The sequence below is a fragment of the Tachyglossus aculeatus genome, chromosome 16 (genome assembly GCF_015852505.1).
Source record: "Tachyglossus aculeatus isolate mTacAcu1 chromosome 16, mTacAcu1.pri, whole genome shotgun sequence".
NCBI classification, from domain to species: Eukaryota; Metazoa; Chordata; class Mammalia; order Monotremata; family Tachyglossidae; genus Tachyglossus; species Tachyglossus aculeatus.
Genome location: NC_052081.1, coordinates 6,293,549 through 6,316,766, shown reverse-complemented (window position 1 = coordinate 6,316,766; position 23,218 = coordinate 6,293,549). Strand labels below are relative to the sequence as shown.

Genomic DNA, 23,218 nt, shown 5'->3' with positions numbered 1-23,218 from the left:
TCCCATTTTTCCCGGTTCTTCCCATTGCCCGAGGCCTGATTATGGGGGGAACCACAGCCTCCGTTCAGTTATCTAGCCACTAGAGGGCAAGGCTGTACCAGGCTCCTGAGGATCTATTTCTAAGCTTTCTTGGAGGGAAGCTACACAAGAACAGTTTTTTGGGAGTTTTTAATGATAATAATAATAATGTTGGTATTTGTTAAGCGCTAACTATATGCAAAGCACTGTTCTAAGCACTGGGGTAGATACAAGGTAATCAGGTTGCCCCACGTGGGGCTCACAGTCTTCATCCCCATTTTACAGATGAGGGAACTGAGGCACAGAGAAGTGAAGTGACTTGCCCAAAGTCACACAGCTGACGCGTGGCGGAGCCGGGATTTGAACCCACGACCTCTGACTCCAAAGCCCATGCTCTTTTCCACTGAGCCACGTTAATGATGTTTGTTAAGTGCTTACTATGTGTCAAGCACTGTAGATACAAGTGAATTAGGTTGGACACAGTCCTGTCCCACGTGGGACTCACTTTCTAAGTAGGAGGTCCCCCTCTAGACTGAAAGCTGGCTGTCGACAGGAAATGTGTCTATTGTCGAATTGTCCTCTCCCAAGCGCTTAGTACAGTGCTCTGCACACGGTAAGCGCTCAATGAATACGACCGAATGAATGAATGAGAACAGGAGAACTGAGGCCCAGAGAAGCGAAGCGACTTGCCCAAGGCCACACAGCAAGCATCTGGCGGAGCCAGGATTAGAATCCGGGTCCTCTGAGTCCCAGGCCTGTGCTCTTTCCACTAGGCCATGCTGCTTCTTGTGACCATCCCTAATGCCCTGAATCTGAAAGCTCTCTCTTCCCTCTCTCTCCCCAGTTTCAGGGGTTTGTAGATTTGGCCTGAAGGGTGTGGATGAGACAGAGATGGTGATAGTACATATTTATTACTCTATTATTTATTTATTTATTTTGCTTGTACATATCTATTCTATTTATTTTATTTTGTTAGTATGTTTGGTTTTGTTTTCTGTCTCCCCCTTTTAGACTGTGAGCCCACTGTTGGGTAGGGACTGTCTCTATATGTTGCCAATTTGTACTTCCCAAGGGTTTAGTACAGTGCTCTGCACACAGTAAGCGCTCAATAAATACGATTGATGATGATGATGATAGTACGAGACAGTTTTCTTCCCAGGACAGCTTGGGGCCTCCTTGGGCACAATGTTAAGTACCACCAGGAATCCAGGAAATTTGAGGAAAGAGCATAGGTCACGTGTGTGGAGGCAATCACAGAGCCAATCACAGATCCCACACGAAAAAGAAACAGGGACGATCATGGCACTCAATGGATTGCTCATGGCGTGCTTAATTGTGCAACAGAAAACTGCAGGAGCACAACCACGTCATCACCTGAGCAACCTCCCTAAATGATTGAAGATGGACTAAACACGAGGCAACTGTGAATTAAAAGGCTATAATCCCATCGAGCCCAGCTAAAGTGATGTCAGAAAAATTCTGGGACAAAGTTCAAGTCGCCAAAATATCCCAGATGGGATTGGGGTTCTGGTACTCAGGGCTTTTCTATGGCTTGTATATATTTGGGAAACCCTGGTTTTAGCCCCTGCTCAGTAACACAGACACCCGCCTTTTCTAATCTCGTCTCTTCCCCAAACCACAACCTTTGGAAGCCAAGTAGCATTCCCTAGCTAGGGGAAAGGGGGTTGCTTTGGAATTACTCAAACAGCTGGTCAGAAAGGAGGTATTTTTTTCCATGAACCACAACCTATGAATGGTACAGCCCCCTCACTGAAAAGCAGCATAGCCCCCTGCCTAACGGAAAATCCATTTTGGGAAAAGAATCTAAACTTGAAAGAACATTGGCAAAGCTAAAAGCTCTACTTCAACTACGTGACAAATAAAATCCTGCACCCGCAATTCATTCATTTTTTTTTAAATGCGGCCTTCTGCACTGAAACTATTTGGCCCTGTGCCTGAAAGGGGGCAAAACTTACCATAAACAAATCAGGAAACTGACCAGTGAAATGTTATTTTCCCAGACTGTGGAGTATAAAGAAAATCAAACCAAGCTACATAAAATATGTCCAAAAGGAATATCTTTAAGCTCTTTTAGATCACCAGAAAGGTTCTCAAATCTTCGTGTAAGAAATATCCCAAACTCCCCAAGTATAATAGCATGAATTTGAAAGCCGAGCTATACTGGAAATAATCAAAGTGGCAGATTCCTCTTTGATCTCTTTCAATTGCCCTTCAACAAACTATTTTTCCCCCTAGGAGCAATTAAAAAGGCCGACAGTAAACGTAGATATTTGTCCAATCTGAAGGCCATCAAGGACTTTCCTGACAGTCCCAACCACATGTATTAAATGTTAGAATCTAATCAGCATAAAAATCCCAACAGAATAGATGACACTGTTTGTTAATACCCTTTTACTCTTGCTTTTAAACGTATTTCTTTATTTCCTCCTTTAATATGCTTTGCCTTGAGACTTCTTGGATGCTCACTCAAATTCTAGAAGTGTTCAGCAGAGAGGGGAGGGCAATGAGCCAAGAGAATGCCCCGGAACAGGGTGAACTATCAAAAAGCTTGGTCTGTCATTAGAAAAACACTGGTCTAATATAAAATAACTGAAGGGACCAGTTAGAGACCTTCTAAGTATGAGATAAAGCTGAGAGCATTTTAACAGAATAAGGTGACTACACACATATACAAAAACACACACACACTCACACACTCAAACACATTCTCATAAGGTTTCCCAGGTTATTTAAGTGACATTTGGGGGCAGAATTTAGCCAGCTCCTTATTCATTCATGGTATTTACTGCGCATTTAGTGTGCGCAGAGCACTTATTGACACCATGACCCACTCAAGAGTCTCGAGACCCCGGCAGACAGCCCACAGGAGATCTCTGGTTCTAGCCTTAGCTAACCTACAGTCAGTTCCACATGCCACTCTACGGTAAGCCCTTCACCTTTTTGTGCTGCCATTTCCCCAGCTAGAGCCCCCGGATTTAACCACACTAGATTGTTGGGGTCTCCTTCCTCTGTGATTGGCCCAAGCCAGCTGAAATCCGGAAGGGTAAGGTCGTTGTCTGGATCTTAAAATTCATGATTCCCAAAGAGCACTCACTCAAGCGCTTAGTACAGCGCTCTGCACACAGTAAGGGATCAATAAATACAACTGAATGAAATTTGAACTAACATATCAACTTGGCTGTTCAAATGTCTCACACTGAAGGGCCTGGGAAGCAGCATGCATTAGTGAAAAAAACATGAGCATAGGAGTCAAAGGACCGAGATTCTACTCACACCTCTTCCCCTTACCTGCGTGTGACTTTGGGCAAGTCACTTAACTTCTCTGAACCTCAGTTTCCTCATCTGTAAAATGCAGATTCAAGATCTGTTTTCTCTCCTACTTATATTTTGAGCCCCATGTGGGACAGGAACTCTGTCAGACCTGATTATCTTGTATCTAGCCCAGCACCTAGTGCAGATAGTACATAGTAAGTGCTTAACAAATATTATTATTTTTATCATCATTATTAGATAAGATTAACTTGGGCTTAATTACACGTTATCAGTGAACGTACACAAAAGCCTGCAGGAATCTGCAGCCCCTCAGTAGCCTGACATTAGGAAACTTTGAAGTTCAAAGGAAATTAAACAAGACTGGCCCAAGGTCACCTGGAAGAGATTGGCCAACCTAAGAGTGGAAACTGGAAGTTCTGATATCAGTTTTCTAATCACTGGGTACCTTCTTTTCCTTAAAATATGATGGACCAATCTGTCAATAAGTTGAGCCCCTATGCTGTGTGGGGTGTAACGCTTGGCATTTGGGAGAATGTAAAAGAAGGCAAAATCCCTGCCTTCCAGGAGCTTTCAGTCTACCAGGAGAGGTTATAAAATAATGGCTTTAATGGACTTGGCTATTAATGGATGAATTTGAGTGAGTTTCCCCTAGACACCTTAAGGCCAGAAGACTAGGTAATGTAGCTTTCCATGGTATGCTGTGTGTTTCAGAGTTTGAAAGTCAATTTGAGGAGGGGGTGGGGTGAGTAGGGATAATCAGAATGGGGCAGGGTGAGGAGGTGGAGCCTAAAGATGAGGGAGCAGAGTAGGCAGACTTTGGTTTTATTCCCGCTAATCCTGAAATTCCTTCCGCCCTACCCAATGCCCATCTAACTTTGTACCAGACGCAACAGTATTATACAATTTGAAATCTAAAAGGAGCGCATTACTGTTCTGTATTAAAGAGACTGTTGCTTTATAGGTCAAGCTAAATACTGAGAGTCCAGAACTTCTCAGTTGTTTTCCTGGCTCTGCTTCTGACTCTCTGGGTGGCCTTGGGCAAGTCACTTAAATGTCAATTGTCTCAATTTCTCCATCTGCACAACAGCGATGACTGTATGAACAGGCTGGCGGTGGTGGGGCCGGGTGGGGGGGAGGGCAGAGGAGATGCTTTGAAAGTGTGAAGTTCATAGTTGAATTCACAAACCCTCTCGATATCAGACCACAATCCGTGTTCAGCCTTTACATTTACAGAGCCTGTATTCATCTGTACATGTTGATTCAATTATTTATTTTGACCACTTGAGTTGTAAATATTTTTATGTTTGCTCCCCTGTTAGAGTGTCAACTCCCTGGGTGGAGGGAACGTGTCACTTTTTTTTTTTCTGTACTTCCAAAGCATCTAGTACAGTGCACTGAACCAAGCGAATGCTTAATAAGTATCGCTGCTGCTACTAATCCTTTTTATTAGCTATTCCCACAAGTTCTGCAGAATTGAGGACAGTAAGGTGTAGTTTAGTCTAACTGTAATTAAACTCTGAAAGGCCGGAACAAGGACTCCAAACCTCTATATTTTTTTCAGCTACTTCTCCCTTAGCCTCCAGAATCACTCTCCCTTCAATTAGTTCTCAGGATGAGTGTAGGGGCAAGTCCAAGCTGCCTAAACATAGGGAAAAAAATGTGAAGATGCCAAACAAAAAGAGGTATCAACGGAGAAAAATATTCTTCTTTCTGAGTGACACTATCTGTCTCCTGCTAAAAAGATTAAACCACATACTCATATTGAAATCCCGATTGTTGGGGCCTGACCACAACAGTATTAATCAATTAATCAGTGGTATTTATTGAGCGCTTACTGTATTAAGCACTTGGGAGAAGGCAGTTCAGAAGGTGGACATGATCCCTGCCCACAAGGAGCTTTCAATCTAGTGGAGGAGAGTTGCATCAATCACGTAATCAAATTGATCGAGCGCTTACTGTGTGCAGAGGACTGTACTAAGCGCTTGGGAGAGTACGATATAACAGAATTGATAGGCATGTTCCCTGCATACACCCAGCTTACGGTCTAGAGGGGGAAATCTAGATTGTAAACTCCAACCATCCTGTGGGAATTTACAAGCATCTCTTTAAAGGAAAGGCCCTGGGCATAAAGAGGGGAAGCAAATGGTCCAAAATCATTCAGTCATTCATTCAATCGTATTTACTGAGTGCTCATTTTGTGCTGAGCACTGTACTAAGAGCTTGGAATGTACAATTCAGGACCAGAGACAATCCCTACCCAAAGGGCTCACAGTCTAGAAGGGGGGAGACAGACAACAAAACAAAGCAAGTGGACAGGCATCAGTGTCATCAGTGTAACTAAGTAGGATTATAGATCTGTATACATCATTAATAAAACAAATAGAATAAGAAATATGTACATATATACACAAGTGCTGTGGGGTGGGGAGGGGGTAGAGCAGAGGGAGGGAGTAGAGGCGATGGGGAGGGAAGGAGACACAGAGGAAAAGGGGGGCTCTGTCTGGGAAGGCCTCCTGGAGGAGGTGAGCTTTCAGCAGAACATGTGTTGTGCTCATCAAATGATAAGGCAGGTCCAGGACAATGTCTTGGGCCTCCAGACATCCAGTTCAATGCTCTGTGCTTTAGGTAATACTGCTTTTGAATGAGGCCCCAGGCCCAGCTCTTCCTAGGCATTCAGAACAACCACTGTTCTCTGGAAGCGCCACATCTCCAGCAGAGATGATGTTGGCAGCTCCACTCAAGAAGGATTTTATGGTGAAGAGAAATGAGCTTTAAAGGGTGTTTGGGGAAAAAGTGGCCCTTTCTCTTAAGAAAGTTTAACCATCCCCTGCTTAACTTACAAAGATTGTCTCCCATGGCAGAAGGAGGAAAACAACAGCACAGCATCCAAAATAGCAGTAGTATTATACCAGTTCTCTTCTCTGAGGGAAACTCTTTGAAATCTGCCTAGCGAAACTGCAGATTTCAGCCTCTTGATTAATGAACTAAATTATGTTTTATTTCTTAAATGTGTTGAGGATTCAGACTGTGGTCTTCCAACCATCTTGAGGATTAAAGTTACTGCAAAACACATCTGGTTATAGACAAAGCTCTCTCTGGGTGGTTCTTATTTTCTGTTCCTTAGAAAAAGGCAATGTGGGGAATGGCAGAGCTTTTTGATTCTGTTGGTTTTTTTTTTTTATCTCCCAAAATGCTGAGCTGGTTTTTTTTATTTTGCTGAAGTAGAGACAGAGGAATGATTAAAGTTACAGCTAGCTCATCCTTTTTAACTGTCTTTGTATCGTTAAAGCTACTGTTCTCCCTGTCGCCATCAAAGGCGGATGAATCGGAGCCTGAAAAATTGCCCAATGCAAATTGCTAGAGATACCTTGTACCAGCAGTGGTTCTTCCTCTAGAATTATCTGTTAAGATTAAAGGAGAATGACCTGTATCAGGAATGATCTAGTTTCCTAAATAGTAGAATGTTGGACTTCAACTCCTTCCCTCCCCGGACAGTCCACTGTATCTACTCAGGGGAAATGATCATTTTCCCTCTGTTGCAAAGGGGACAGAGAAGTGAGTGCTGTATCCCTCCTCCTTTTCTTTGTTTCTCCAAAAGTTTATCTAGGACTCACCTTAAATAACTGCAAATGAAGAGAAAAATCAGAGAATAGAGGCCCTCGAATCTCCAAAACTTGGAAGTTTTCAACACTCTCTAATGTATCTCTCTCCCTAATAAATTGAAAAATAAACATTATACAAAACAAATTTTATTTAGGCTCAGAGATCACCCCAACAGTACTCTGCACAAAGTAAGCACTCAATACACACCATTAATTGATTGATTAGCCTGCAGTTACCTGTGACCCTAAATACACAATAATCTGGACCACAGGTTCAGCATTGAGCCTTTCATCTATTTAAAATGACACCCCCCCGCCCCAGCCCCCACGACTGATGGTAGAGAGTATAAAGGAGTCAGAGCCATTCGTTTCTGCACAAGGAAAGTTGGCTGTTGGAGCAGTTGTCTTAGTGTTAATAGAACAACCACTAAATGCACTACATCGAAGACTTGGGAAAGTATAGCGAAGCCTTAGTCGCATTCCCTTGCCTTGAACTCTTTAGCCCAATTATTTTAACCTCGATGGTATAAAAGAATCCCAAATCACGATAATCTCCATCTGCGGTCGTTTAAATTTTTCTCAAGCTTTGGGAAAGATTAATGAAGTTATAGAATTTGCTTCCTCTGAAACAGTGGTCTTTCTCCATGCCCTGTACCTTAATCTGAAGGAGGTAAAAGGCATAAAGAAAAGCCAACACTCTGAGAGAGCGGAGGAAGCCAAGGGCCTCTTCCAACCCCTCTGAAGTTTCCAACACAGTTTATAAAGGGAGAGAGGGTGGGGGCGCGAGGGTAGGGAGAAGACTTGAGTGAGGAAGAAGAGGCAGAAGAGTAGGCTAAAGAGTGAGAACATCAATGAAGATGGGATAGGAAGGCAGGCAGCAGACAGGAACTAGAGAGGTATTCCCAGCACTTTCCAAGCTCTGTGAAAGTCCAGAGATTTTGCATTCTACAATGGGTCTGTGTTTGGGCTAGACAGAGAGCAGATAAGGGTGGCAGTGCCATAGGCAGGCAACCATGGAGTCACAATTCTGGCATCCCCTTCCCCAATTCCAAGGCACTGAGGGCAAGAGGCAAGAAGGGGCACCCACAGGAAAGACAAGGGAAAAGGGAGATTGTTTGCGACCCATGGTGCCATCCGGCCTGGCCCAGTTGGAGTCCACTGATAAAATTGTCATCATCATAGAGTTTATTGTGTGTCTACTGAGAGCAGAGTCCTGTGCTAATTACTTGGGTGTGTACCACAGAAGGAAAAGAACAAGCCCAGCTCTCAAAGCAAGGGGTTTATGGGGTGGGTGAAGAGACGCACACATTATTGACAAATGGCGGGGACAGGGACTTTCTTATGATGCTGGTTTGGAGGCACCAAAATCCTAGGGTGCAGTTTACCCTCTGCTTCGCAAATCCCAACTTCCTTTTTCAGCAAATTGGGTCCCAAGGCCCCAGAGGTGGTTCAGCTAAAACTGAGCTATAATGAAGCAGATTAACTGGCTAGACCCAATCTGTCAGAACTCAGATTTGAGTGCAGGAGGGGAGTAGGGAAAGTGTTGTGGATGCTGAAGGGGTCGGGGGGATGGAGCCGGGGTGACTAGATCTATTGTCTAGGAAGAGTTTGCCGGAAAGCCGATTCCCTGCTCCCTGCTCTCTGCTGTCCGGGATTGGGTAGCCCGTTTTGGGAGACCCGAAGCCCCCTTTTGACAGGGATTCCCCCGTTGGCAGGGTTAGGACAATTCAGGATCCAGAAGCCAGTCCTCCGGAGGCCCGGAGTGGAGGGGCCAGGGCAAGTAGCCCCAGGCTCCTTAATTCATTCATTTATTCATCCAGTCGTATTTATTAAGTGCTTACTGTGTGCAAAGCACTGTACTAAGCGCTTGGGAGAGTACAATACGAGCTCAGAGTCTGGAGCAATTTCACTCTCAATATTACTTACTTTTATTCAGTCTACCTCACACTTTTATAGAAGTCAATAGATAGTAATAAAAGATTGTTAACACAACAGCACAATAGAGAAACAGCGTGGCATAGTGGAAAGAGCACGGGCTCGGGAGTCAGAGGACGTGGGTTCTAATTCTGGCTCCTCCACTTGTCGCTGTGTGACCTTAGACAAGCCGCTTAACTTCTCTGTGCCTGTTACCGCATCTGTAAAGTGGAGATTAAGACTGGGAGCCCCAAGTGGAACAACCTGATCACCTTTTTTCTACCCCAGGGTTTAGAACAGCCTATTGTAAGCGGTTAACAAATACCATAATTATTAAAAAGTTTCAGTTGCATTCCTAGTCAGTGGTTCAACCAAAGTCCCTTCTCTACAAATCTGTGGAAAATTCGAGAGCTCGGTGTTACTCATTTCACAAAAGTTACCTTTTCCCCGTTAACTTTGCCCCCACGATCCCCCTCCCCCTCATAACCACCCCAAAGAATCCCTGCCAGGGAACGGGGTTTGCTCCAGCCTGGCTGTGAGGATGGTGTCGTTATTTTTATTATTATTAATTGCATTTATTGAGCGCTTGCTGTGTGGAAAGCACTGTACTAAGCGCTTGGGAGAGAACAATAGAACTGTTGTCAACAATGATAAGAAAGTTAGGTGGAGGAGAAGGTTTGGGAGTGGAGGAGAGGGTTTGGGAGGGAAGAAGAGGAATTCTGTTTTGGACAAAGCTAAAAGGTCGGCTGGGAGCAGGGTTGAGCCCCCTTCAGACCCTCTTTCTGTCCCTCTTGGGGTCCACATCCCCTCGAGCAACCTGCCCCTGGACCCCCAGACGCCTATTTACTTTATTTTGTTAATATGTTTTGTTTTGTTGTCTGTCTCCCCCTTCTAGACTGTGAGCCCACTGTTGGGTAGGGACTGTCTCTATAAGTTGCCAACTTCCCAAGCGCTTAGTCCAGTGCTCTGCACACAGTAAGCGCTCAATAAATACGATTGATTGATTGATTGACTGATTAAGAGGAAGAGGAAAACGCCACAAGGGAAAGTTCCGATCTTTTGGGGGGAAGGGGCTGATTCTGTACGGGACAGTGCAGGCCTCAACTCCGAGGAGCCCTGGTAGTTAGCGAAATCCACGTGCGCACGGGGCGGATTTATCGTTATTTATTTGTGGAAATGAGCTAGAAATAGCTGTGGACGTCTCCTTCCACGGGCTGAAGCCGAGGAGACGCGGGTTCTCGTGTTGGGGGGAGTGTGTGCGTTTGGGTGCGGGGGTGGGGTATAATTGCACACTGTAAAAAAAAATGAGTGCGTGACTATCGTGACTGTGCGGTGCGCGAGACGGTTGTGTGCAGTTGTGTGTACAGTTGTGTTGGCGACCCGCGGTTGTGCGTGTCCAGTTTCCGAGCTTTCGTTAACAATCTCCGCCGAGTCGCGGCTTCACGAATGAAGCTGGTTTAAACCCAAGGATGGGTGTGTGGATTCAAATGTGCCTGTTTGGGAAACGCTGGAGCTGGGAGAATAACTACCCCCCAAACTATTCAGACAAGCAGCGTGGCTGAGTGGAAAGAGCCCCGGCTTGGGAGTCAGAGGTCGTGGGTTCTAATTCCTGCTCCGCCACTCGTCTGCTGTGTGACCTTGGGTAAGCCGCTTCACTTCTCTGTGCCTCCGTTACCTCATCTGTAAAATGGGGATTAAAACTGTGATCCCCACGTGGGACAGCCTGATTACCTTGCATCTACCCCAGCGCTTAGAACTATGTGCTTCGCACATAGTAAGCGCTTAACAAATACCATTATTATTATTATTATTATTATTAAGTGTCTGCCTGGGAACGGGGACTGCTCCAGCCTGGCTGTGAGGATGGTGCCGTTATTTTTTATTATTATTATTAATTGTATTTATTGAGCGCTTGCTGTGTGGAAAGCACTGTACTAAGCGCTTGGGAGAGAGCAATAGAACTGTTGTCAACAATGATAAGAAAGTTAGGTGGAGGAGAGGGTTTGGGAGGGAAGAAGAGGAATTCTGTTTTGGATAAAGCTAAAAGGTCTTCACTTTCTCTCTCCCCTTCCCTCCCCTTCCCCTTTCTCCCCCGGGAGTCCGGCCCGCGGGAGCAACTTGGCCTGTCTGTCCGTCTGTCGGTCTCTCTCTCTGTGTCTCTCTCTGTCTCTCTGTCTCTCTCTGTCTCTGTCTCTGTCTCTCTCTCCTCTCGTCCGTCTGTCCCTCTTGTTAGTCTGTCTGTCTGTCTGCCCGGACCCCTGATGATGGCCAGGACCCTAGCGAGGATGGCGGGGAGGCTGATGACGGTCGCCTTTTCATCCCATATCATTTCCCCCCCCCACCCCCCGCAGTGGTCCACGATCTTATTTTTCTGACTCCGCAGCCCCGCGTTGTTCTTTCTTTCATTCAATAAGTCGTATTGATTGAGCGCTTACTGTATGCAGAGCACTGGACTAAGCACTTGGAAAGTGGAGGCCTTCCCAGTCTGAGCCCCTTCCTTCCTCTCCCCCTCGTCCCCCTCTCCACCCCCCCCATCTTACCTCCTTCCCTTCCCCACAGCACCTGTATATCTGTATATATGTTTGTACATGTGTGTTACTCTATTTATTTTACTTGTACATATCTATTCTATTTATTTTATTTTGTTAGTATGTTTGGTTTTGTTCTCTGTCTCCCTCTTTTAGACTGTGAGCCCACTGTTGGGTAGGGACTGTCTCTATATGTTGCCAACTTGGACTTCCCTAGCGCTTAGTACAGTGCTCTGCACACAGTAAGCGCTCAATAAATACGATGGATGATGTTGATGATGATGATGAAAGTACAATTCGGCAATAAAGAGAGACAATCGTTTTGCCGGACGCCTCCTCGTCCCCTGTTGGGAAGGGCCCAGCCCCTCCGGGCAGCTCCGTAGACCCCCACAGTATCGCACCCACACCCCCCGTCTCACAACACTCACTCCATGCACTCACACCCCCTGGCAATTTCGTTGAGAAGCGGCGTGGCTTAGTGGAAAAAGCCCGGGCTTGGGAGTTAGGGGACATGGGTTCTAATCCCGGCTCCGCCACTTGTCTGCTGTGTGACCTTGGTCAAGCCATTTCACTTCTCTGGGCCTCGGTTCCTTCATCTGGAAAATGGGGATTGAGATTGTGAGCTACATGAGGGACAGGGACTGTGTCCAACCTGATTTGCTTGTGTCTACCCCAGAGCTTAGTACAGGGCCTGGCACACCGTAAGCGCTTAACAAATACCACAATTATTATTATTACAATCCCAGCCATAGACACCCAATTTCACAGCCGCACACAATCGCACGTTCTCACATTCACTTCATGCAAACTCACACCTCCTGGCAATTTCCTAAATGGGAGTGGGACCCGAAAGGGCGTCCAGAGGCCTGCCCGGGACAGGGGGAAAAGCCCAGAAACGTTAGTTGAGCGCTGCTGGCAGGGAAGGCCTGGGCACGGGTTGGCGAAGCTCTGTCTGGGGAAGGGGAGAGGGGGAGAAGAGGGGGAGAGCTGGTCCTGGGAGCTCTAGAAACTCTCCCTTTACATCCCTGACCCCGCTGGCTCGGTGGCGAGGCCCGTGGCCATCTGTCCCGATCGCCCACGGACCCGATGGCCCGACCCCTCTGCCCTTTGGCAATCCGCACCTTCCACCCCCGCCCTTCCCAGGCCATTCCTGGAGAAGAGTTCTCCCCTCCTCGCCTCTGCCTCCCTTGGGGAGCGACGGCCGGGAATGGCAGGTGTGATGAGGCTTCTGTCCAAAGGCCACAAGCCTGGAGGGATGGATTTTTCCCTCCGGGGCCGGGGGGTCTCCACGTCACCCCCGATAGCCACACGCGCTTGGAACAGTGCTTGGCCCATAGTAAGCGCTTAATAAATGTCATTTTTCTTATTATTATTATTACACGCGCACACTCACCCTCGCAGACGCGCACATATCCCAGGCACACACACTAACATATATACTGTGAGCCCTACTTGGAGCAGGGACTGTGTCCAACCCAATTACCTTGAATCTACCCCAGCGTTTAGTACAATGCCTGGCATATGGTAAACGCTTAACGCTAAACGTAGGAACCGTCTCTATCTGTTGCCGATTTGTCAATCAATCAATCAATCAATCAATCGTATTTATTGAGCGCTTACTATGTGCAGAGCACTGTACTAAGCGCTTGGGAAGTACAAATTGGCAACACATAGAGACAGTCCCTACCCAACAGTGGGCTCACAGTCTAAAAGGGGGAGACAGAGAACAGAACCTCCCCAAGCGCTTAGTACAGTGCTCTGCATACAGTAAGCCCTCAATAAATACGATTGAATGAATGATTGAAGTGCCACAATTATTATTATTATTATTACACACTCACACGCACACCCTCACTGGCGTGCACATTCACACACACTCGCACACTTCGCGGGCGCATCCGTTCACACTCATCCTCTCACGCGTTCGTACACATTCGTCGCAGACTCAAATTCCTAGGCACACACATGCACACTCACGCATATACATAGAGAGAAGCAGCGTGGCGTAGTGGAAAGAGCCCGGGTTTGGGAGTCAGAGGACGTGGCTTCTAATTCCGGCTCCTCCACTTGTCTGCTGTGTGACCTTGGGCAAGTCACTTAACTTTTCTGTGCCTCGGTTCCCTCATCTGTAAAATGAGGATGAAGACCGTGAGTCCCATGTGGGACAACCTGATTACCTTGTATCTACCCCAGCGCTTAGAACAGTGCTTGGTACAGACTAAGCACTTAACTAATATTATTATTATTATTATCATGCACATTCGCGATTGCACACCCTTGCACATTCGCTCGGGCGCTCAGTCAACTCCCACCGAGAACCTCTCCTCTCTCCAAAACACTCTGCAGGCACAGAGAGCTCTCTCGAGGTGTTCCCGCCCTCGGTGTTCAGCGAAATGATTTTAAAATTGGAAATCAATAATACCGTCTCTTCCCCTTCCCCCACGTTGGATCCGAGTGGCCGCCCTGAAGCAGGTCCTTTCCGGATCCCCGTGGAGAGGCCCGGACCGACCCGGGAGGGGCTTTGGGTGGGATCAGGATTTGCGGGATTTGGGATTTAGGTGGCTTTTGCCTCGTCGCCGGTCACCCGGGAAAGGCGTCCCCCACTCCCACCTGCGTTGGGATTCTCGCTGTCGTCCCCTGGCCCACGTCCTACCTCCGGCCTGGAATCCCCTCCCTCCTCAAATCCGCCAAACCATCACTCTTCCCTCCTTCAAAGCCCTACTGAAGGCGCACCTCCTCCGAGCGGCCTTCCCGGACTGAGCCCCGCTTTCCCTCAGCTCCCCATCCCCTTCCGCGCCACCATGACTCTCTTCCTTTGCTCTTCCCCCTCTCCCCGCCCCACATCACTTATGTCTCTATGTATACTTCTTCACTTCTATTTTTCTATACTGGTGCCTGTTTACTTGTACTGGTGTCCTCCTCCCTCTCTCTAGACTGTGAGCCCCTTGTGGGCAGGGATTGTCTCTCTTTATTTCTGTATGGTATTTCCTAAACTCTTAGTACAGTGCTCTGCACACAGTAAGCGCTCAATAAATACGATTGAATGAATGAATGATGAGATCCCCAGAGGTGGACCCCGAGACCCCTGCGGGCCTGGAAGAAAGAGGGGAAGGGGTGGACAGCTGGCAAGGCCTAGTCCCTAGGAGGGGGCCTATAATAATGATGGTATTTGTTAAGCGCTTACTACGTACCAAGCGCTATAATAGAGCAGGACTGGCTCCTTTCCCCAGGGGGGGTCTCCCAAATAGGGCTGAACCGCCGAAGATCCCCCCTATACACACCAAGAGGGACGCGGTTTGATCTCTTTAACGCCTTAACCCGTTAACATACAGGATCCCACCCCCCGCCCCCCAACCTCATCCTGCCTCGGCGGTCGGAGGAGGAAAGATGGGTGGGGGGCTTTCCCCAGGCCAAGGCCTTAGCACGTCTTTCCCGGGAATAACGTGGAAAGTAAAATCCCAGTACACCTGCAGCAGGGGGATGGGGGAAGGGAGAAGGGGGGGGGGAATTTGGGGCTTGGGGCTGTGTCAACCCCGCTTCTCTAGACTGTAAACCCGTTGTGTGCAGGGATTGTCTCTCTCTACTGCTGTATTGTACTTTCCAAGCTCTTAGTATAGTGCTCTGCACTCAGTAAGCGCTCAATAAATACAATTGAATGAATGAATGATCCCTCTGACTTGGCCTGAAGGGGACAGCGGCAGATACTTGTCATGGACAGGGAACGTGTCTGCCAACCCTGACGTAGTGTACTCTCCCAAGTGCTTAGTACAGTGCTCTGCACATAGAACGCCCTCGATAAATGCCATTGATGATTACGATTAAGGAAGGGGAGAAACTACCTTGGTTTTCAAAGTTAGATTTATCTCCCGAAACTGGAGAAATGCCGGACCCCCATTTATCACAGTGTGGTTATGATTTTAAGTGCGTGTGATTGCATGAGAGCGATTGGGGGCATAATTGCGTCGGTGATTGTGTATGTGTGAGAGGGCGATTGCGTGTAAGTGGGTGTGATTGGGAGAGGGGTGTGTTGCAGGCGTGTATGTGTGTGTGTCTAATTGACTTTCCATCTACCTTTTTATGGCTACATGTGTTTCCAACAAAAGGTCTTATTAGGACAATCTGTTTTCACTAATTTAGTCTTGGGGAAGGTGGACGGCAAGCCCCGTTTTAACAACAGGCTTTGCAGAAGTTCAGATTAAGAACTGACAGCGGGATTCGTCATCCTCTCAGGAGAAGCTCTGCACATTTTTATGAGTTTAAATCTCTCTCCGCCCCCCCCCCCCCCCCCATTCCTCACATGTGAGCCGACACCCCACTCTTTCCCCATGCCGGTTCCTCCCTGATCTCCTTGAATTCAGGGCATCCCGGCTGAGGGCGACGGAGTCCTGATGTAGAAGGCCAAATCCAAAGATGGAGAGCATTGAGGAAGAGAAGGAAAAGTTTAAAGTTCCAGGGGAAAAGGAAGATGAAGTGGCCCATCCAACAATCACTGCTTTTTACTGAGCGCGTGCTATGTACTAAGCGCTTGGGAGACTACGATTTAACAGAATTAGCAGATACGTTCCCTGTCTGTAACGAGGCGTCTTCCTAATGGCCGAGATTCGCTGTCCTCGGGAAATTTTAGTTCGCCCGATCCCACCCGAGGCCTGAGAAGAGACCTGAGACCCTCAGAAAAGGGGGGACCCAGGTTTCTGACGCCCCCCTCCAAGGTCGGACACAGGCCTGCTGACAGGAACGCGCAGTGTCCCTTAAAGCTGGATCTCAAAGCTCCCCATCCTCTTCGTTTTCCCGAGGCCGGAACAAGGATAATAATAATAATAAATTTGCGGTATTTGTTAAAGAGCTTACTATGTGCCAAGCACTGTTTTAAGCGCTGGGATAGGTACAGTGCTTGACACATAGTAAGCGCTTAACAAATGCCATCATCATCATACAAGGTAATCAGGTTGTCCCACATGGGGCTCACAGTCTTAATCCCCATTTTACAGATGAGGTAATTGAAGCACAGAGAAGTAAAGTGACTTGCCCAAGGGTGACCCCACGCTCTCGGGCCGTCGCCGGGATAAAGTAGAATCGAAGGCTGGGGCCTTTGCGCTTTGGGCAGAGCCCTGGGGGACTTCCGATCCCCTGTCATTTTCTCCCCGGACTTTGGTCCGAGTTATCTACCCGGGTCGGACCAAAAATAAACGGGTCTCCACGGGAAAAATGATTCTCCACACCAGCCCCGGGAAGCTACCAGCCGCTTGTCCCGGGGCCACTAGAGGAAGGCAAAATGGGGGAAAAAAACCACACAGACTGCACTGGTCGCTCACGGAAGCCACCCTGTGTGCGTGTGTGTGTACGTGTACATTTGTGTGCTTCACTCACAAGCCCTGAAAACCAGCCGGCCCCCCGCGACAGGGTCTGTCGAGGAGTTTGCTTTGAGCCTCCGAGCCACCCTCCTCTTCTGCCAATTCTCGGAGCCTTTGACCCCCCTCCATCGCCAGGGTCTAGAATCGGGTCCCCCCCGAGCTCCTCGAGTCCCACCTGGAAGGGCCCGAGGAAAGACTTGGAGAAGTCTCACCCACCCCAAACCCCGAGCGCTGCAGGCCCCGAGTGCTGCCAGCGGGTCGGCCGGCTGCCTGGGCCTTTCTGGAACTCGCAACCCGCCAGAAAGATGCCCGGAGCGGGCAGGAGGTTGAAGACGATTCTGGTCCCCCTTTTCTGGAGGAATTATGCCCGGGAGAGATGCCCATCGCGTTCACAAGGCGCCTATACTCTACGTGGGTGCGTATGAGTGTGAGCGCACCCTGGGATGTCCATGCACATAATAATAATAATAATAATAATAATAATAATAATAATAATAATAACGTTGGTATTTGGTAAGAGCTTACTATGTGCCAAGCACTGGTCTAAGGGCTGGGGTAGATACAAGGTAATCAGGTTGTCCCACGTGGAGCTCACAGTCTTTATCCCCATTTTACAGATGAGGGAACTGAGGCACAGCGAAGTTAAGTGACTCGCCACTTAAGTCACAGAGCTGACGAGCGGTGGAGCCGGGATTTGAACCCATGACCTGTGACTCCCAAGCCCGGGCTCTTTCCACTGAGCCACGCTGCTTCTGTGGATCGGGAATTCACAGGCCAATTCCTGCCGCTGGACTAAGCGCGTCGTGGGCCGGGAATGTGTCGGTTATAGTATATTGTACTCTCCCAACCAAACCTTCCCCCGAGGGTGTCGGTGTACAACCGGTCCCCCCACCACACACACACACACACACACTCTCTCTCTCTCTCTCTCTCTCTCTCTCTCTCTCTCTCTCTCTCTCTCTCTCTCTCTCTCATGGAGTTTGTCCGGGCAATGCATGCACCGGGGTTAAGATGCCAGGGCCGAAGACCAAGTTGGTCGGTTCTCAGCTGCGGCCTTTTGGAGTGGGATAAACCTGCAGACGGGGGTCCCCTGAGCTAGGGAGATTCCCCCACCCCACCCCACCCACCCTGGCCCCCACCTCCAGAGCTGGGTTCTCTCTGCTGGCCTGGCCGCCCTGCCTAGGGCAGACCACCGGGCATACTTCGTGGCATGAGAAGCAGCATTGCATAGTGGTTAGAGCCCAGGCCTGGGACTCAGAAAGTCACGGGTTCTAATCCCGCCTCCGTGACTTGTCCGCCGGGTGACCGTGACTAAATTACTTCACTTCTCTATGCCTCAGTTACCTCATCTGTAAAATGGGGATTGAGACTGTGAGCCCCACACGGGACAGAGGCTGCGTCCACCTCGATTTGCTTGTATCCATCCCAGCGCTTAATACAGCGCCTGGCACAAAGCAAGCGCTTACCAAATACTATTAGTATTAATTATTATCCTCGCCCACTGCGCAGGCTATGCGGCTTGGAAAACGGTGGAAGTTATTCAGGATGGGGCTTGTCATGTCCTGACCTATTCTGTCCTGTCCTGCCCGGCTTCGGACCCGCGGCGGCCTTCCTCCCCTTTCCTTCCCCTTCCTCCCCCTTCTTCGTAGCGGAGATGTTGGGGAGGGTTGAGACCGTAGTCAGTCCCCTGCCAACCCCCGTCTCTCATGCCCGGGGAAGCCATGGCATGCCTGGCACATCCCGGGCTCCAGCCTGCGGCCTGCCCTCCCGGGGCGCTGACAGTAGTGACCAGAGCGGCGATAGCACTTAGCATTCTGGGCGCCGTATATAATAATGAATGACATTTGTTAAGCGCTTACTATGTGCGAAGCACTGTTCTATATTGGGTTCAAATGGCGTGTTACCCGCGATGAGCTTCCCTCGCCGCACTGCAGCCACCTCGACCCCGCCGAGCCCTCCAAAAGCCTAATGGATAGAGCACAGTTCTAATCCCTCTCCACCACTTGTCTGCTGTATGACCTCGGGCAAGTCACTTAACTTCTCCGGGCCTCAGTGACCTCATCTGTAAAATGGGGATTGAGACTGTGAGCCCCACGTGGGACAGGAGACCGTGTCAACTCGATATGCTTGGATCCATCCCAGCGCTTAGTACAGTGCCTGGCACACAGTAAGCGCTTTAAAAATACCACAATTATTATTATTATTATTATTCCTAGTCGGCTCCGGGATCTCCCTGCAGGGAACGACCTCGGTGGGTCTCTATATGTTGCCAACTTGTACTTCCCAAGCGCTTAGTACAGTGCTCTGCACACAGTAAGCGCTCAATAAAGACGATTGAATGGATGAAAAGGAGGGAAAGAGAACCCCCCAACCCTGCACCCACACTACCAGCTCTCCTCCAACTTGTCCACTGCCACGAGGGCAGACTCTCCCTCTCTCCCCCCTGGTCCCCCTCTTCATCTCGCCACACTTCTGGGGTCTCCACCGATCGGGGCCCGTCGAGGTCTCAGGGCTGTCACACCGGATCAGTCATCATCATCATCATCATCGTCAATCGTATTTATTGAGCGCTTACTATGTGCAGAGCACTGTACTAAGCGCTTGGGAAGTACAAATTGGCAACATATAGAGACAGTCCCTACCCAACAGTGGGCTCACAGTCTAAAAGGGGGAGACAGTCGTCCACAGCACTTTTTGATCAGTCCAGAGTATTGACAGAGCGCCTGCTACGTGCACAGCACTGCACCAAGCGCTTGGGTGAGTACGGTCGAGCCCAGTCCAGCGTTTATAACCTGACCATTTTTCGTTCCCCGCCTTGGACACAAACCCAAAGCGTCCCACTCTCTCCCTTTCCCGGGATGCCCAGAGAGGATCGATTCATCCCGCTCCAGGACAGAGTCTTCCCACCGGTCTGGTCCCACCTGCAGGTCCCCGCGGCCCCCGGTTCCCTGGAAAGGGTTCGGCTGGATGGTGTTAAAGAGGGGTGAGACGCCTTCGGGGCAAAAATCCGGAGTTGAGCGGCCTATTCCCGACAGAAAGGCTCCGGGCGGGCCTAGTGCTCACGGGTGCTCAATAAGGACGCGCTTGTTGGCCTGAATCTGGTCCTTCTGCCGGGGGTGCGGGGAGTGCGTGTGTGTGTGGTGTGTGTTTTTGTCCTCAGCGCTTAGAACAGCGCTTGGCACATAGTAAACGCTTAACAAATACCATCATTATTATTCCCCGGCCGCAGAGAGACTCGGATTTCGCTGCTGCACTGCACTGATGTTCCCTGTCCTCCCGAGGTTTCCGGGCACTGGGCTTCACACCCGGCCGGCGCCCAAGCGTAGCCCCACAAAGTCGGGGATCCCACACTCCAGCTCCCACCCCAACCCCGGGCTATCAGGAGACTACCAGAGGCAGCCTTTTGGGGCCCTTGGGGTCCAGCTCTGCCCCCCAGCAGGGACCCTCTCCCTCTCTCTCTGCTTCCTCATCCCCTGAGGAATCGTTCCTCCAACCCGCGCCTGGCAGAGCTTCTCCGTGCCCTCCATTAACCAATTAATCCATCAATCATCAATCGACCAGTAGTGTTTATGAGGGCCCGAACATTGTACTAGGAGTATAGGATCGTAGAAAAGCAGCATGGCCTAGTGGAAAGACCCCGGGCTTGGGAGTCAGAAGGACCTGGCTTCTAATCCCGGTTCCTCCACGTGTCTGCCGTCTGCCCTTGGGCAAGTCATTTTAGACTGTGAACCCACTGTTGGGTAGGGACTGTCTCTATGTGTTGCCAATTTGTACTTCCCAAGCGCTTGGTACAGTGCTCTGCACATAGTAAGCGCTCAATAAATACGATTGATGATGATGAAGTCATTTCACTTCTCTGGGGCTCAGTTCCCACATCTGGAAAATGGGGATTAAGAGTGTGAGCCCCATATGGGGAAGGGACTGTGTCCAACCCGATTAACTTGTACCCACTCCAGCGCTTAAACAGTGCTTGGCACATAGTGAGCGCCGAACAAGTACCAAAATTATTATCACTGTAACTGCAGTACCGAGTGAGAAGACTACTCATCCCTGCCCTCCAGGACTTCACAGTCTAAGAGACCGCACTCAGGGAGTTAATAAAAATAAGCCGGTATTTGTTAAGCTCCTGCTATGTGTCAGGCACCGTACTAAGCGCTGAGGCGGATCCAAGCAAATCGAGTTGACACAGTCCCTGTCCCACGTGGGGCTCGCAGTCTCAATCCCCATTTTACAGACGAGGGAACTGAGGCCGGGAGGAGGGAAGTGGCTCTCCCTAGGCTACACAGCGGATAAATGGAGAAGCCGGGATTAGCAGTTTAGGACGCTGTCCTCCGGGAAGCCCTCTGAGATGCACGGGAGGGTCCGGCGGGGGTCCCTGGTCCTAGCGGCCGGCCCGGAGGCTCTGAGGAGGGGGATCTTTTTAGTCGGGGGGTCAGCCCGCTCCCCGGTTGCTGAGCTTTCCTCCCCCACGTCCACCTCACCGTCCCACCTTTGCCCTGCCTCTCCCCACTCCCCGGGACTTACTGTCCTGCTGCGGTGTGTCGCTGCCGCTGGTCAGCCCCGGGGACTCCAGCAAGCTCCGGCCGGCCTCGCCGACGCTCTCGTCCGCCTGGGCGGCCACCATGTCCCCCGCCTCCTCCAGATCCAGCAGGTGGCTGACCGAGAAGTTCTTCTTGGCTTGCAGGGTGTCCAGGTTCCCGGGGCTGTCCAAGCGGCCGGCCAGGGCGGCCTGCCGGTCCAGGACGTGGCCGTAGCTGGAGGCCATGCTCGCCGCCCGCCTTCCCCCGGCCCGGCTCGGGGTGCCACTAAACGCTGAGGGGGCGAGGGGAGGAAGAGGAGGTGATGGATGGATGGATGGATGGGTGGGTGGATGGGTGGGTGGATGGATGGGTGGGTGGGTGGATGGATGGATGTGTGGATGGATGGGTGGATGGGTGGGTGGATGGATGGGTGGATGGATGGATGGATGGATGGATTGATGGATGGATGGATGGATGGATGGATGGATGGATGGATGGATGGGTGGGTGGGTGGATGGATGGGTGGATGGATGGGTGGGTGGATGGATGGGTGGATGGGTGGATGGATGGGTGGATGGATGGATGGATGGATGGGTGGGTGGGTGGGTGGGTGGATGGATGGATGGATGGATGGGTGAATGGATGGATGGATGGCTGGGTGGGTGGATGGATGGGTGGATGGGTGGGGGGATGGATGGTTGGATAGATGGGAGGATGGATGGGGGCCGAGGAGAGAGCGAGCGACCGAGGGGCAGAGAAGGACCGACCGACCGACCGACAGACGGACAGGCGGCCTCGGCCCCGCAGCGCTCAGAAGGCAGGACGGGGGAGAAGACAGTCGGAACCTTCTCCACCGACGGTCGCGACAGGTCTCCGCTACTTCCCCTTCAGCCGAGCCCGGCGGACTCCGGACGGATAATCCACGCGCCCCAAACGGAATGGACCCCGCGCTCGAGTCGAGAGGAAAAGAGCCCTGCCAGCGCTCCGAAAGCTTCCCGCCACGCTACGCTGCAAATAATACAAGTAGTAATAAGGACGGTAATGATGAGGATGTTAGAAAGAAAGGGAGGGGAGAGTCAGGAGGAGCGGGGGAAGGGAGCGGGGAGAATTTACGCAAACAGAAGAAGAGCGAGAAGAAGGGGGAGAAAATCAAAGGTTTTTTTTACTTTAAGAAGTTATTCCCAGGCAAGAGTTTAAGCACCGACAGAAGAAGGCTTGTTCCAGCTTTAAAACATCTTCAAGAAAACGTGTTCCCCCCTTTCTGCACTCCTGTTGATTCTCAGGAGTGCTAGGGTTTCAGGAGGGAGGATGATGTCTTGCAGATGTATTGGAGAGCAGGATTCTCACTTTACTCTTCGTAAAGGATTTTTTTTAAAAAAGGAAAGGTTTCAGAGTCCAAGAAAGGGTGGTGGGAGGGGGTTCGCTTTCCCTTCTCTCTTTCTCTGTCTCTGTCTCTCCCCCCTCTTCTTGTGGAGCTCCTTTCCCCTTCTCAGTTGGATCAAGAAGCTCTCTGGCACTTCAAAAGCCACAGACTGGCATGCAGAGGAGGCTTTGTAGGGAATACTTGAAAATTGGAGACCTCGGGGAGGGCAGATCTCGACTTAATAGGAGGCTGTAATTACGTGGCAAAGCCTTTGTGCTGTTTCTGACGTTTTACAGACCCCCTTTCTCCATCACAATCTCCCTCTTCCTCCTTTCCCCCGGACCAGAAAAACAGTCTGATTAAGAAAACCCCCTTTGCCAACATCTGAGTGAGAGGGGAGGGGGCGAGAGGCGGGGGTGAGAGGGGGCGGGGGGAGCTAGCGAGCGAGCCGGAGAGCCCCTTCGGATTTCGTAAAGTAAAGATCTAATTATCATTCCCCTGCAATAGTATCACGGGGAGAAAAGACAAACTGAAACCCGGGCACTTCAAACGGGCTGATTATTTTGCTTCGGCATTAACTCCTCTTGATTTGTTTAAGATCCTGTTAGAAAATCTCATTTGCATGTTT

General features: G+C 49.8%; 1 protein-coding gene across 3 annotated transcripts in view; it reads right to left on the bottom strand.

The window, feature by feature from the left end:
• PRRX1 (paired related homeobox 1) overlaps positions 1–22,920 on the bottom strand; it is a 68,107-nt gene extending 45,187 nt beyond the window's left edge. For 2 of the 3 annotated variants that reach the window (XM_038758725.1, XM_038758727.1), the window contains exons 1-2: positions 22,394–22,920; positions 21,232–21,519 (exon numbers count right to left, since the gene is read on the bottom strand). In XM_038758725.1, coding sequence (XP_038614653.1) covers positions 21,232–21,472 — 241 coding nt within the window. In that variant the 5' untranslated portion in view covers positions 21,473–21,519; positions 22,394–22,920. Of the gene's footprint in view, positions 1–21,231; positions 21,576–22,393 lie in introns of those variants that run through there. The other variant, XM_038758726.1, reaches the window with a different exon arrangement.
• Between the last annotated feature and the right edge of the window lie 298 nt (positions 22,921–23,218).